Source organism: Triplophysa rosa, linkage group LG2 (genome assembly GCF_024868665.1).
Source record: "Triplophysa rosa linkage group LG2, Trosa_1v2, whole genome shotgun sequence".
NCBI lineage: Eukaryota > Metazoa > Chordata > Actinopteri > Cypriniformes > Nemacheilidae > Triplophysa > Triplophysa rosa.
In genome coordinates this window covers 4,498,852-4,515,256 of record NC_079891.1, presented here as the reverse complement: position 1 = coordinate 4,515,256, position 16,405 = coordinate 4,498,852, and the positions used below count along the sequence as shown (strand labels likewise).

General features: G+C 39.4%; 1 protein-coding gene across 1 annotated transcript; it reads left to right on the top strand.

The window, feature by feature from the left end:
- Window positions 1-379: 379 nt before the first annotated feature.
- fam189a2 (family with sequence similarity 189 member A2) lies at window positions 380-13,629 on the top strand. The gene is made up of 11 exons (XM_057355267.1): window positions 380-889; window positions 2,966-3,022; window positions 3,338-3,448; window positions 3,839-3,958; window positions 4,056-4,163; window positions 4,337-4,470; window positions 7,787-7,913; window positions 9,915-9,993; window positions 11,428-11,577; window positions 12,767-13,062; window positions 13,335-13,629. The coding sequence occupies exons 1-11, from the start codon at window positions 599-601 to the stop codon at window positions 13,623-13,625; spliced, it is 1,764 nt and encodes a 587-aa protein (XP_057211250.1). The 5' UTR covers window positions 380-598; the 3' UTR covers window positions 13,626-13,629.
- The last annotated feature ends 2,776 nt before the right edge of the window (window positions 13,630-16,405 follow it).

Sequence of the window (16,405 nt, the reverse complement as noted above, 5' to 3'; positions counted from 1 at the left end):
TGTGATGTAGTCGACCAATGAAATCGAGGCTGAGACGTGAATCATGGATGCGGGGTGGTGTTTTCGGATAAGGGGCGTGGTTTGCGTTTACTGGGTTCGGTGAAAAAAATCACGCACATTATAACGGTGACGTATGTACAATCAAGTTTTATAATAGTAATTTTGCGGTTGCTCTAAAATTAGACACATTTTTTTGTATATATGTGGCCAAAACTGACGTGCAAGCGCCATTCAACATTTAATATATTATCCAATTATCCAACAATAATGTTAATTTATGGCACACTAAATAAAGTTTACAATAAATTCGCTAGATTGCGTTAGTTTCAAGGGAGCGGGGCGTGTGTTGCCTTTTCCCACGCACGCACCCCTCCCCCGCCCCTCGCTCAGTTAAAAAAAAAACATGTGAAACTAAATCCGAGCAGCAGCCAGCAGGTCATAGAGACTAGTTATTTTAAAACCAATCTCAACTACCTCGCGAACATGGAAGACGCAGCGAACACCTTGTTTAAAGAAATAATCTTCGCGTTGAAAGATAACAGAGTAAAATGAGGGAACGGCGCTGTGCTTGTTTAACGCTTGTTGTTGTTTGGCTCCAATGTCTCTGCCCGTAGTGTTGCCCGGATCTTGTTGTCGTTTGTCGGGGGCCGCTTTGGCCCATCATTTCGCAAACAGAAGTCGCAGCCGGTGCGCGACTGCTCTTCCTTCCCGCATGTCTGGAACTCAGACGCGGCTCATCCCAGCGCTGCTGCCCGCTCGCCCGCTGCTCTCACTCGGCTTAGTGCAGCTGGTGCTCGGCTGCTCCATGGTGGCGCTCTCTTTCGGGGCTCTGTCCCTTAGCAATTCACCCCCGATCAGAAACTCCTGTCCGTTCTGGGCCGGATCTTCAGTGAGTATTACATTGCTGATTGATTAATCGTAACATTTTTAATTTTACGCTTCAAACCGCACATTACACGCGTGTACAGAAATAGTCAGATCGCATCAAAGCGTAACTTAATATGTCACTATGCAACTCGAATGGTTATTTATTGACCCGCTCTGAATTTACATGTAAGTTACAGTGGAGAACTTTATTATGGTCTGCACATTTTTACACCCTGAGATTAAGTGGCATGAATTTTTCTTTGTGTGATTTCACTGTCTGTATAGTCTGTATTTAAATATCCAAAATGCAACATGATCAGATCACAGGTCTGTTATTAATTTGCAAATGTTTGCTCAACAACTAGTAAATGGGGATCAACAGATGACAATTGGTTACAATAATTTACAGTTTTAAAATTACATGTCAACGTTTTTTTATGCAGTAAATAATATCCCATATTACGTTGTTGATTAGGGTTCAGGTTTATGTAACATTTTGGGTTAAGAGCACAAGGGTCATACTGATAAAATGTATATCTTGAATGCATAGTAAATTGCAATGGATAATGCGGATAAGGAGATAATTCCTTCCAATTACTTACGAACGGTTTGTGTTCGGGATAAACTTGAGTGTGACACTCAAAATTTGTGATTATATGTAGAATTCATTTAAGGTGTTCTGCATGATCGCTGTGGCGTTGCTACAGGTGGTTTCTAGGGTGTTCTGGGTGATCGCTACGCCGTTGCTAGATGGGTTCTGGGTGTTAGAGATGGTTGAATGGCTTTGCTAGGTGGTTTCTAGGGTGTTACAGGTGGTCACTACACTTTTACACCCTGTCAACATCAGACGAGAGCAGCGTGACGTGATACAACAAATGTCTTGTTCTTAATGGGTTTGTCATGTTGCATCACGCCGCATCCAGTGTGTACAAAATCTTAAACTTTCTAGGGTGTTCTGGGTGGTCGCTATGGCATTGCTAGGTGGTTTCTAGGGTGTTCTGGGTGATTTAGGTCCGGTTTCACAGACAAGGCTTAAGGCTAGTCCTAGACTAAAATGAATGTGTGACCTGTCTTAACTCAATGTAACTTGCCCAAAAATATCTTAAAATATATCAGTGCCATTGTTTTGTCTCAAGATGCACACACCAGTAATGTATTCTTCTAAGGCATTTTTATAAAAGCGACATACTTTTCTTAATTCAACTAAGGCATAGTCCTGGTTTAATATAAGCCGTGTCTGTAGCACAAATTACAATTTGCAGAAAAAAACAGGTTGAACACAACCATACATTCAATCCCTTAAACTGTTTATCTTTTGTTAGGTATTGTTTATGATTAAAGGGCATGATAATTATAATTTGTGTTAGCTGCCATATTATATATCCACCATCCACCCACTGGTTACCAAATCTGTTGTGTCTCTATGCAAAAACTGGTTTTCAGGAGGACAATAGGATGCAGTTAACACTAGTTACCATCTTTAGAAGCTGTTTGTAAATTCTGTTTTAATACACTCACTCACAGCCTTCTGTTTGCTACCTCTGAAAAAAATGAGGCAAACATAAAACTTATACTGCAGTGGCTCTCCCACAGCGTTTGGTGTAATCGACAGGAAGTGGCAGGAAATGCAAGAGAGCCAAGTGTGGACAGTGGTATTTGAATGAGTCAGTCAGCAAGATTACTGGATTTAAAAGTATTGTAGGCCTTTGTGAAATTGTTTAGCATCTTCTGGGTAACAATAGGCTCATTATCTGTTAATCCAGTAGTTCTCAAACTGGTGGCCGTGGCCCCTGGGGGGGCCCCGAGATGGATCCATGGGGCCACAGATTTTGTGGCATTTTATGAAATATAGAAATTGATCATAGATTTTATGCAATCAAACATCAGAAAAATAAGACCACCAGATAAAAGAATTGATGTTTCAGCATTGTATAACCGAATATGTTTTTGTTTAAATAAAAATGTTAAATTTAAGATTATAAGTCTTTATTTGGGGGGCCTCAAAGCGACGCACTCTACACAAAGAGGCCTTACAACGAAAAAGTTTGAGAACCACTGTGTTAATCTGTCTGTTTGTCTCTGTGTTTGCTGTCTGCAGGTTATTCTCTCTGGCATCATAGGGTTGACCACATGGAAACGGCCGATGCTTCTGCTGGTATGTGTGTCTTGCCAATCTCAGACAAATTTTTTCGTTACTTTAGGATAAATGGCCTTGCAAAAATTCTTGTACATAATACGGATAAAGGCAATTTTTGTTCCCGATTTTGCTGCATACATTATTTTTGTGAAAGTCGTTCAGTTAAGGTCTTGATGGCCTCAGGCTAACCTTGGTCTTAGATTCTCCCTTTTGCCATTTAAATAAAAGTCCTTTTGCCATTCAAATAAAAGTCGTTTTGTCATTTCTAATGAGTGAAGCATAAATACTATGTTTACTGAGTGATATTAAGGTTTGTCTGTACCCCTCATACAGGTGAACCTGTTTGTATTGCTGTCAGTGGTCTGCATTCTGCTAAACCTGGCGGGGTTCATTCTCTGCTGTCAAGGAGCTCAGCTGGTCTCCAGTACCATCAACTGCCAGCTGGTGAGAAATTGGTCCACTACTTGCAAGTGAAAAGTGGCCATGAATGAATTTTTTTCAGTATTTTTTCAATATGTGAAAGAATGATCTTTCATCAACTTCAATTCTCATGAAAATGTCTAGACAATCTTAATTCTTTATATTGCATGCAGTGGTGGAGTATTTATTGCACATTGTCATTATAGGAGTCTTGCTTCTGTGGAACATAAAATAAGATATTTTGAGAAATGTCTCAGTGGTTTTGTGTTAAACACAATGGAAGTCAATGGGGTCCAATGTTGTTTGGTTACCAGCGTTCTTCAGATATCCTTCTGTTTTGTTCTGCAGATGAAATAAGGTAACATGTTAAGTTAATGATAAAAAGCACTAAATGAAATAACGTTTGTGTTTCAGAGTGAGCAGGGTGACCTTTGTTACTGCTGTTCGGAGACCCCAAGCACCGAGTGCCAAGAGGAGAAGTTGGTAAAGATCTATGCAGGCCATGCGTGTGGCACAATGAGAATCCTGCTCAAGGTGTGTGTCTGTGGTCCAAAATCTAATCTATGAGTTTAAAAAGGCTGAAATCATTTTGCTTCTCATTAGTAGACAGCACACAGTTTTTCTCTTTCAGAAAGTCCTCTTTGCGTTGTGTGCGCTCAATGCTCTCGCTACAGCTGTGTGTTTGGTCGCTGCGGCGCTCAGATATCTCCAGATCTTCTCAACCAGACGACCCTGCATGGTGAGGAAACATGTCACACAGTAAATAATGTGTGATGTACATCTTGGTCACATCCTGAGGAATCTGAATTTCCTCAAACCTTGGAGCTTGATGTACTATTTAATTTTAAGACGGAATGATGGCTGTCTGCTCTGGTGCGTGCTAACATTGCTGTGATTGGTCGTCTTTGGTAGGAAGAAGCCAGGCCGGTTCCAGAAGAAGTGGAGGTGCACACTCGTCTCCCAGACCCCGATGAGTTTGTTGCCCCTGCGCCCCCACCCTCTTACTTCTCCACCTTTTACTCGTACACCCCACGCCTGGCCCGCAGGTATCAAAAACACAAACCTCTCTGTCTGTAGTCAAACAGTCTTCCACACTGTTAAAATATTTTGTCATGTAGCCTAAAATAATTAGCTTGTTAGTAAAGCAAAATAATGTGCTAGTATTAACATTTATACATTTGGCAGGTGCTTTGATCCACTAGCAAAAGTTGTAATATTATATACAGTATTGCTTAACATAAACAAAATAATTCTTTGGCCAGGTCAAGTTAAATAGTTCACCCCAGAATAAAAATTGTTTCATCATTTACTCAAACTCATATCATTCCCAACCTGTTTGACTTCTTTCTTCTGCAGAACACAAAATATATTTTGAAGAACATTGGTAATCTATTGAAGTCAATTGGACCCCATTGACTTTTATTGTATGGACACAAAACCACTGAGATATTTCACAAAATATCTTTTTTTTTCCCCACGGAAGAAAATCCTATAATAAGTTTTGACATGAACATGAATATATCATGACAGAATTGTTACCTTAAGGTAACATTTTTTCAGATTCACTTAATAGGAGTAGGTGTTATAATCCCACTATTTCAGCACAGTTTAATTGCCCAATAGGACATTTCCCACGCTTTATGCATGACAGGGGGAGCAGTCAAGAATATGAATAGAGGAAAGATGGCCCGAGGTTCCACTGGGTTCGTTGGGTAAGCATCCTCTGTGTTTGGGGGATAAATGATTATAGAAATACATAGCATATTTATACTTACCTTTCCTTGCTATTATCAGAGAGACATCTTATGAGATGTGTGTCTGATCCCACTTTCATCACATCCATTATCCTGGGTGAAAGATGCCTTTTAGTGAGGTGCTGCTGATAATGCCCTTTGTATGGTTCCCGACAATGCGATACATTGTCAGTTGTGCACCTCAACCTCATTGGGTATTTCGGCCCTTTTCACAAGACACCCTCAGCCAAGGGAGGTCCACCGCAGGTTGATCAGACCTGGGCGTCGCACTGTTACATGGTCATTTGGCAGCCCATGCTGTGTCCATACACCTCAACCACAGCCAGTGGCTTCTTCTTTCCGCACCACTGGCCAGTTCTTGATTATCCTCCACTGGACCTGTCCTCTGAACCCCACTTCCTGTGTCAATTAGCTCATCCAGATTAGTGGCTGCAGCCTCAACAACACTTGCTTTGCTGGTAGCTCGGTGGCATCACACCTCAACGCAACCACACGCACCAACCCTTTGGCTAAGGCTATTCTAGCCACACTGGCACCGTTAATGCATGCTCAGTACCCCTTGTCCCGTATGGCATAACATTACAACACAACACACAACACCATTTTATTACGTGGTCATTTGGCATCCCATATTGTGTCCTTCTTCTCTCAGCAACAGTGGCAAGTTTTTTGACTATCGTCCGTTGGGCTTGTCTTTTGATCCCCACTTCCTTAAGCAGCCTTGTAGTGGAATTGGAAACAAAGCCCCTGCAGCCCACTTCCACCGGGAACACTTGCGCTGTCCAGCCCCAATCTTCAGCCTCCGCTGCCAAGTTGGCATACCGGAGATTCTTTCTTTCAAATACTTCATTAATGGCTTCTTTCCAAGGTACAGTCAACTCAACTATGATGACTGTCCTACTGGAGCTGGACCACAGAACCATGTCCGGCCGCAGATTGGTTGCTGCGATTTCCAAGGGGAAAGTAAGTATGTGCTTTAAATCAACTCGCATTTCCCAATCCCTGGGTATACTCAGCAGACCTGAATCTGGAGATAAGGGCTTGGTGCACTTTTTCTGCCCCTCCCGAATAAAGGGTTGCCTTTTTAACGAGTTAGCCTGGGCGTTTTGGGGGATGGCATTTGCTGCCACTCTCTTGGTCTCAACTGCTGCAGTCAAGCACTTTAGTACTTGATTGTGGCGCCATGTGTATCTCCCCTGTGTCAAGCTCTTCTTACAACCCATACGAATATGTTAAAGGTTTGCTGGAGCTGCACATAGGTGGCAGGCTGGATCGCTGTTGCTGGGTTCCATTTCCTCCCTGTCGCTACTGTTGGAGAAGCATCTCTTACACAGGGATCACAGGATTCTTTGAGCGCCATCTCCAGCCTGTTTTGGAGCATTTATTTTCCTCCACAAGGCTTGAAATGTGAAAAGAGAGCAGTCCATTCCCTTACACCCCTATGTTGCTGAGGCATCTTGGTAGCCCAAGCCATTTCCTCACTTGTGTACTCACCTATCTCTAGGTTCTTGGCGTGAGACACCGTGAGCTCATACATAGGCCACATCAGGCATGGCAACAAGCCAAATTGGAAGCACCAGAGTTTCAGCTTCCCAGGAAGAGCTGTATTATTGATTTCTTGAGTCCACTGACTGTCTCTTGCCTGAGTTGTTCCACCTGTTCAAGATCTGTTATAGGTACTTTAAGGGTCCCACTTTTCTCCTTGCTAAAGATGCTACTGACGAACTTGTAAGGATCTTTGTAGAAAGCGGTCCTGGTTCGCTCCTTTTTCTCATGTTGCTTTCTCAAGCTCTCTGCTCTTCGCAGCGAGGCCAGGCGACTTTTAATATCGCCTTGTAGTGCCTCTAAGCCCTTCCTTTCCTCTTCTGTGGCCTTCTTCCTCTGTTTTCTCAGTCTCCTCTTTTCTCTCACAACTCTGTCAATCTCTTTTTGTCTCCTGGACTTAGGTCGGCCAGTTGTCTACTTCTGTGACCTTGGGTTCTTGCTTTTCACTCCAAATCTCTCCACCCTATAGGTGTAGATGATTTCCCTCATCTTCTCCAGTTTTCTTTCGACATCTCCTTTTTGGCCTGCTAATAGCTGGACGAGATCCGAGTCAATGGTTGCCCACTCTTTGTTGCAGGATTTAGGCCAATATATCTGAGGTCTTCCATCCATTTTCTTTTCTACTGCTTGCTGCGTTAACATTTATACAGTATAATCTTTCTTTCTTGAAAAAACAGTCCATGAAATTGTAATTACAGTATATTTACCACGTATTTATCCTCATCTGATCCATATCTTGCATAAAGAGTGAATTTTTCACAGAAACAAATGCGCTTTGTCTGGATCTCTTTTAAAGAAAAAATGCGGTAGCATTTATTAGATGCGGTATGTGGGTGGCGGGTTTCAGGTTTGGCAGGCAACCAAAATGTTCTGGCAACCAAAAACAGGACTGAAGTTTTCCTAAAAAGCTTGTGGGAGCCATGAATATAATTTAATGATTTTGAACCCATTTTATGAGATGTTCTGATCCTGCTTTAATGGATTTAACTAGAATCAGTTGGTATTTACTGTAGTTGTGTTTTCTCATGGGTTACTAATAGTGTAAACGTATGTGTTTTGGCAGGATGTTTGGTGACTGCACGATTCCTCTTCCTCATATATATGGCGCCAGGATTAAAGGTGTGGAGGTCTTCTGTCCACTAGAACCTCCTCCACCTTATGAAGCTGTTGCATCACAGCCAGCAACACAGGTATGAGAAAAAATACGTCATCATATTCCATTTGCTTTTATGATGCTTTTATCTCTGTACTGAAGGTATAAAGAATACATTTAAGATTGTATTTACACCGAGAGTGATTTCATCACTGGGGTCACCAGGTTTCTGTGCTGTTGGCCTCATCTGTATAGATCGGATGCACGCGACTTGCCTGAAGTTAACTTCCGGTGTTTGGTTATAATAACAATTTTTGTTTTACATTTAATTTAATTTAACAATTTTTGTTTTATATTTAATTTATACTAATATTTATTGAATTCATATTAATATTTTATTGTGTATTATTAGTATTAAAGGGTAAGTTCATCCCAAAATCAAATTTGTGTGATTTTCACACCCACATGACGTTAAACATGTTTTGAGACCTCCCGGCGTCTTCGGAGCACAAATAAAGATATTTAGGTGACATCCGAGAGATTTCCAGGCCTCCTCATAAACATGATGGTTATAGTTGTTGTCAAGGTCCAGAAAAGTACTAAAGACATCGTTAATTTGCTCCATCCGCTCATAGTGGCTCAATTGAATTTTTTTGAAGCGACGACAATACTTTATGTGGGAAAAACAAACCAAAATAACGACTTTAATCGATATATTCTCCTCTGGCTTGTCAGTCTATGGTGCGCGTTCACGAGAGCACTTCGATGCAAGTGCAAGTCTTCCTCAAGATAAAAATCATCAGACATTTTGCGAAGATCAGCTTATATACAGCGTGCGTCTGCTTGTAAACACAGAACGCCGGCGTCTGCCCTCACCGAATGCACATGCGTCGAAGTGCTCTTGTGAAGGCACACCATAGACTGACCTAAATATCTTTATTTGTGGTCCGAAGACGCCGGGAGGTCTCAAAACATGTTTAACTTTATGTGGGTGAGTAAAAAATCACACAAACTTGATTTTGGGATGAACTTTCCCTTCAAATTAAAACTACTCAACAGTTATTGATTCTTTGTGGAGGTTTACCGGAAGTGAAATTTGGGCCACATAACATTTGTTTATGTTATTGCTGCTGAAACCGCCTATAGCCATACCTGTTACTGTAACATTATTGGTGGGCCGCACAACAGATCATAACTATTGGAACAAGATGTACGGTAGAGGCCAAAAGTGATGTATGACTTTGGACAATTGACATCTTTGCTCTTTATTGAAATATTTTATTAAACAAGCATTGCACATTTTGTATGAATGTTGCATTGGCGTGTAAACTGAAGCTCAGCTTTGAGAAGAATTTAAGGAGGCTTGGCCAAAAAACATTTCAACATAAGTCCTCCCCAAGGCACTGGAGAATGCCTACAAAATATTTTCACAAAAAAGGATCAACAAATATTAATATAAAATAAAATGATTGTCAATGTTTGTTTTTTTCTATGCATTTTTTGTAGAATAAAAAACATATTCCCAGAGTTAGATTTTGCCAAATAATTTTGTCCAATAAGTACTTAAAAGCTTTAGTGTTTTGTCTAATTTGTACCCATACATCTCATATTTTGATAATTTAATTGAACCTGAGGGGACATTAAAGGCCAAAATTGTACAAATATGCCCCCGTACATCACTTTTGGTCACTATTGTGTTTTGACTAAATTGACATTTAGCAGGGGAAAGTTCTCACATTATAAATAAAATAATCAAACTAGCGCCGATTTTTATTACGTCGTCTCTCTCCTTTGCGTGGTCGGCACATCACACTGATGCTCATTTGCGTAAATTAAGCATTTTCTCAACTTTGTGTCATTGGTTGTTGATGCTCTATTCTCGGCAACAACAACTCAACTCATTGACTTCTCGCTGACTTCTCAACGTCACTTTAGGTTGCAGGAGATTGATTTAGAATTTGACCTTGCTGAGCTTGCATCAGTGGACATGCCTGACTTTGTTCCTGTCTAACAAGCATGACGTTCTGCGGCTTACATTGCCTGCAGCTCAGTCAGATAAAGTCTCCGCCTGCCAACTGACTCTCTGTATTTCTATCAGGTCCAGCAGGCTGAGGTGCAAATGTCTGACCTGACAGAGGTCCTCACAGAGGCCACAGAAACAGATACACCCACTGATGGTATGAAAAAGCTGTATTCCTACTTTTATACTTGTGTATAAGATCAGTTTACATGATCTGTAAAATGCAAGCATAAAGTCTGCTAAAACATTACTGTTGTGGGGGAAACATCATTGTAATCACTTTTATGAATATAAAACCTCCCTCTGAAGAAGTTCTGAAATGAAATGATGAAAAGTTCACTTGACACATCTTGTAAAATCAGTTGACTGGCCTCTTATAAATAAACTCAAGCCCCCTTACAGGCGTGTCAGTTATCCATCCATAGTTATGTCATCTGTATATTAAAAGATGTGTATTTTGGTGGCATGGGTTCGAGGGTTCAGTGTCTTGTGTGTTCACCAATGAGGGATTTATCTTTTTATAGTCTGTATACTTCAACAGATTAAAAGATGTTTTGTGTTTTACAGACAACAATCTTTCCCCTCATCTGTTCATAGCCATTTCAGCTTGGTAGCTGACAAAATATTTGTCAAGGCCAAATGATGTATGTAGCAAACAAATGTATTACGTACAATAGATCAGTTTTTATTTTGCTTTAATGCCCAGAATTAAATGCATAGTTCAGTCAAAAAAACAAAATTTTTCATCATTTACTCACCGTTGGCACCCATTGACTTAAAAACCAATGACAAGTCAATGGGTACAAAGGTTGTTTGATACCAACATTCTTCAAAATATATTTTGCAGAAGAACATTATACAGGTTTGAAATGACAAGAGGGTGAGTAAATGATGACAGTATTTTTATTTTTGGGTGAACTATTACTTAAAATTGGACATTCACAACATTAAGCTTATAATAATGATTTATACACAGTCGGGTACACTTTCATGCGATATGTCTGTGTGACATCATTTGATTTTAACCCATGTAAAGAAAAGTACGTAAAATAACCTGCAATTTTGTGTTTTTAACAGAGATGGCGATAGAGAGTTATGAATCGTGGCAATAACTAAAATAGTTCTGCTCAAGTAAAAAGTGTATTGTCTTGGCTTAGTATTAGGGCTGTCAAACCATTAATTGCGATTAATCGCATCCAGAATAAAAGTTTGTGTTCACATAATATATGTATGTGTATTGTGCATATTAATTTTGTATTCATAAAAACATACACATACATCCATATATTTAAGAAAAATCTAAAAATGAATAAACATTTATCTACAATTTAAATTATTGGTATATATAAATAATAACATTTAAATATTTACTAAATATGTATACATGTATGTGTATGTGTTTATAAATACAAAATAAATGCACACAGTACAGACATACAGTATGTAACGTAAACACAAACTTTTATTCTGGATGCGATTAATCGCAATTAATCGTTTGACAGCCCTAATACTAAGACAAGACGAGACGATTTATCGCGATTATTTACAGTTAGTATGTACTTTATTTAATTTGTCTGCCTGTTTTATTCAGACAGGTGCCGTCAGACGGCCATACTGAGCTCCACCCCACCATCACAGTCCAGACAGCCTCACACTGCAGTTTCCCCATCCAGAAGACCTCAAAGAACCTGCCTCCGCAGGTCCAACAGTGACCCTGTCCTGCTGGACCTCACTGCCAAGGGTAGGCCAAGACATTAAGTGTACTATATAGTCCACGTGGACTGAGATATTCTGTTTAGTGCAGTGGTTCTCAAACTTTTTCGTTGTAGGGCCCCCTTTGTGTAGAGTGCATTGCTTTGCGGCCCCCCAAATAAAGACTTATAATCTTAAATTTAACATTTTTATTTAAACAAAAACATATTCGGTTATACAATGCTGAAACATCAATTCTTTTGTCTGGTGGTCATATTTTTCTGATGTTTGACTGCATAAAATCTATGATCAATTTCTATATTTCATAAAATGCCACAAAATCTGTGGCCCCCCTGAATCCATCTCGGGGTCCCCCCAGGGGCCACCGTCCCCAGTTTGAGAACTACTGGTTTAGCGACCTTGTCTGTCAGCAGCTAATATAAGAGCTTTTTAAATATAGGGCTTCCTCTCATAATCACGCATGGGCGGCCCAGGGTGCTTTTCAGATATCTGCAGAGATCTTAAATACATGAAATTTTCAGTTTTCACTGGTGTTTTCCACAGCAACATCATTGTAGACATATTTTAAAAACAATGCATTTCTTCTGGTTTGGGCTGTTCAACGGTTAATCGTGATTAATCACATCCAGAATAATAGTTTCTGTTTTCATAATGTATGTCTCCTGTGTACTGTGCATATTACTTTTGTATTTATAAACACATGCACATACATGTAAAAAATATAAAAATGAATAAATCTTCATAGATAATTGAAATGATATATACAGTACATATATATTTGTATATGTATGTTTGTAAATACAAAATAAATATGCACAGTGCACTGACATACATTATTACGTAAACGCAAACTTTTATTCTGGATGCGATTAATTTTTGAACAGCCCTACATCAGGTTCAAAAGTGTGGAAAAAGTGCACCTTTAAAGGGATAGTTTCCCCAAAATGATATTTTCAAGAAAATTACATAAAAGAAGATATTTTGAAAACTGTTCAAAATATTGGCCCCTATTGACTTCTATTGAATGGACACAAAACCACTGAGACTTCTCCAAATATCTTCTTTTGTGTTCCACAGAAGAAAGAGTCATATACAGGTTTTGATTGACATGATGATGAATAAATGATGACTATTTTTATTTTTGTGCGAATGATTCCTTTAAATAACTTTGACATACAGTGCTGAGTTTGTTTATTTTTTTTCTCTGTCCATTACAGTAATAAGTTGTGAGGCAGCTACACAGACAGAGTTAGGTCCAGGTCCCGCTCCTGGATCAGTGACAGGAACGGTTACGCTACGACGGGAGCGTGGCAAACGGAAGCCCCGCCCTAACTCCATGGTGGACTACCAGAGCTATAAAGACACGAAACTGCTGGTGGCACGGTTTTTGGAGCAATCTGCCTGCAGCTTAACTCCTGAGGTACAGGAGCTGGTCAATAGCATTAAAACCGTGCTGCGCTCCGATGAGGAACACATGGAGGAGGCTGTCCGATGTGCCAGCTTCATTGACCAGGCAAGTGACTTCCATCAACATATGAGCTTGTTACAGGGACAGTTCACCGAAAGCATAGTTCCGTCATCCTCATGGTGTTTCAAAACCACACAATTCACCTTCTTGCATAGAAGACAGAATGTCCAAGCAGTTCTTTACAGTACCATGAAAGTGAATAGAGACTGGAGCTGTGCCCCAGTTCCCATCCACAGTCATTGTATTACATTTCTTTCCATCGAGACATATGTAATAGATAAAACATGAGCTAAGTTCTGTTTTGTTATCATCTGCAGGCCATCACTGTTTCAGTGACGGCACCGGCGCAACCCACCCGCAGCAAACACGTGCAGATAGAGCCCGCCTCCAACACGCTGCCCCTGCGTAAGCGTCCGGGCATCCTCCACCTGCTCAGCTGTGGCGACCTCAGCTCCTTCACTTGGGCGGAGCTTCAGGGCGTGCCGGAACGCAGGCCGGCCCCTTATTCCCGAACAAACTCCAGGACGGGCTCTCGGGCAGGATCCCGCCGCCTGGAACAGGAACGTCCACACAGCCTTATAGGAGTCTTCAGAGAAACCGTCCTCTGAGTGACTCAAACATACTGTTACAGTAAGAGGGGAGAAAATAGACTCCGCCCCTGCTGGATGATGGTAAAGCACCACAACATTATGGATGCACAGCAGTTTGTCCTTCGATTGTATCGTGCCTGGTTGTGGTGTCAGTGACTACTTTTCTGTTTTTACATTTTTAGTTGAATTGTCTTGGATTTTTAACAGTCTCGATGTACTGTTGCTTTTATTAACTATGCATTCTTATAAAACACTGGAAAACTGTTTTATTTACCCTATGCTACCTATTTAAAAATATATAATTTACTTATATAAAAATACAATAAATAACCATTGTACAAAAAATGTAAAGCCTTATTTAGGTTGATTTGCTGTAGGGAATTAACGACCGCTGATTAAATCAGCATATTGTGAGGGAGAGGATTTTTTATTTTCACCATTTTAGGTCATTTTACTTTGCCCAAAGGTGCATTATTAGTGAATGAGATGAGATGTTTCTGTGCATTCTATGAGTTGAACTTACATCACAGAAGATTCAACTTCAGTCAGAAAATCTTCATTCAAAAAACCTGTTTGTTTTAAACCTGCATGTGAAAGCTTCGCAGGGAATAGATGGTAAATAACTTGTAAAACACTAATTATTCAAATAAATTCACCACGGCTTCAGGAGACTAGGAATATTTGCACAAGTCATATACTGCAGACTTTATGAAACTTATGGAACTTAAAGAAAAAAATGACAGCACACTATAGATTCAGAATAACTACGTTTTTTGGGTGATCTGCTCCTTTAACATGCAGAATAAAAAGCTTTCTATCAAAATGTTACAAGTTGTGTTTCTTTTAATTACATATCAGCACAAGTTCTGGATGAGTACACAACAGCCAGTTTGGATGTGATGAACAACTGTAAAAAAATTGATATTTGCTTTGTGTGAGATTAAAGAGACATTCTAGGTTTGTTGCGCACTCCGTAGTGTATTTAATGTTGTAAATACTGTTACAAACATTCCTGCTATGGTGAAGGAATGTGTCTAAATAGTTGAATCACAGAAAAGCTTTCAAATAAATAAACAATTTTGCTTTACAGAAAGTGTGTTTTTTACTGTAGACATTGACAAACATTTTAATTACATTCAGAGCAAGTGCATTATAAATACTAGACAAACCACAACATTGCTGAGGCCTTCTGTTCTACAGTCTTGAGGTGTGCATCTGTCATACCCATTCTGTTTTACATACAGTGCGTACATTGATATTTCGTAATTGGTGTCATTTCAATAACACAGTAAGCCACTTGTTTTGCTTCTCTGATGCAGAATATTTTTAATTTTTCAATTTTTCAATTCAGGGATAGTTCACCCAAAAATGAAAATTCTGTCACCATTCACTCACCCTCATGTAACTTCATAACTTCATGTGTAAATGGCACTGTACTGATGAACACAGAACGATATTTGGAAGAATGTTAGTAACTTTCAGTTCCGGGACATCGACTACCGTAGTAGGAAAAATTAAATGGTAATCAAAGGTGCCCCAGAACTGTTTTTTTTTTTCTAAATTCTTCAAAATATCTAATTTTGTGTTCGACAGAACAAAAAAATACAATGTTTGTTGTAGTGTAATGTATGATGTCCCAGAAATGAAAATTGCTAACATTCTTCCAAATATTAGAACAAAGAAATTTACAGGTTTGTCACAACCCGAGTAAATGATGACAGAATTTTCATTTTGGGGTGAACTGTCCCTTTAAAGCTCGCAAATTAAAATACAGAATGTCCCGTACTGTATAGTGCAGAAATCTCGGACACTAGATACTGAGATGTACAGTTGATACGCGGTCAACAGAGTTTGCCTCTCTTTACATTTCAGTTTGTTTTACAGTTTAATGAAACCAGATTTTGCTGTCAGAAAAGAGCATGACAATAGCTGACCGATTACGCTGTGGCAAAAGCTGCAATGTTATTTAGCCCAAGGAAGCTGCTTATGAACGTTTCGCAGTTGTTGAAGACTTCTGCACAGTTTGCCTTCATTATTATGTACGTTATATATTCATCAGATATATTGTGTATATGATGCTCTATTTAAATAAATAAAAATATATTTATATATACCGTATGTATTTATATGAAAATGTTAAGCTGGTTGTATGAAGTCATTTGTAACCACGTCACCCTCTCACATGAATAAATAGCAAAGCAGACCATTGAGAAAAAATACCATGCTTCATCTAAAAACAAAGAACAAAACAACAAAACGTGAATCCCTTCATGTGTGTTTACATTTCAGTCAGTAAAATCAAATGCAAATGAGGTCAGAATGGGATTTGGGGGTAAAACACATTTTAAGCAACAAGAAGTACTTTTTCCTACCAACTACAGGTAAGCAGCGACTGGAAAACTAACGTCTCAGATTTATAATACCAGGCAATACATAGCAATAAGATTGATCACAATATTTCTGTATCGATACAGATGTAACACTGTGGTGATGTCCTCGTGTTGTGACATCATCTATATTGCTGTACGATTCATTTGATGGCAAGCTTTGCAAAACGGTGTTTCAATAGCGGGTGTGTTTAAAAATAGAAGCATTCCAGGCAACACAAGTACAGTTAATGGTAAGGTAGGGGAATTTGGTCAATAAGCATTGAGAAAGCTTCTTCTCGTAAGCCATTTACTGATTCTCGGAAAACAGGCATGTTTCATGACCGAAGAACGAATTTATAATGTAATATTTTAGAAGGAAGTAATGGAGAGAAATAATACTCTGTTGATTAATAGTTTGTGCACCAGTTC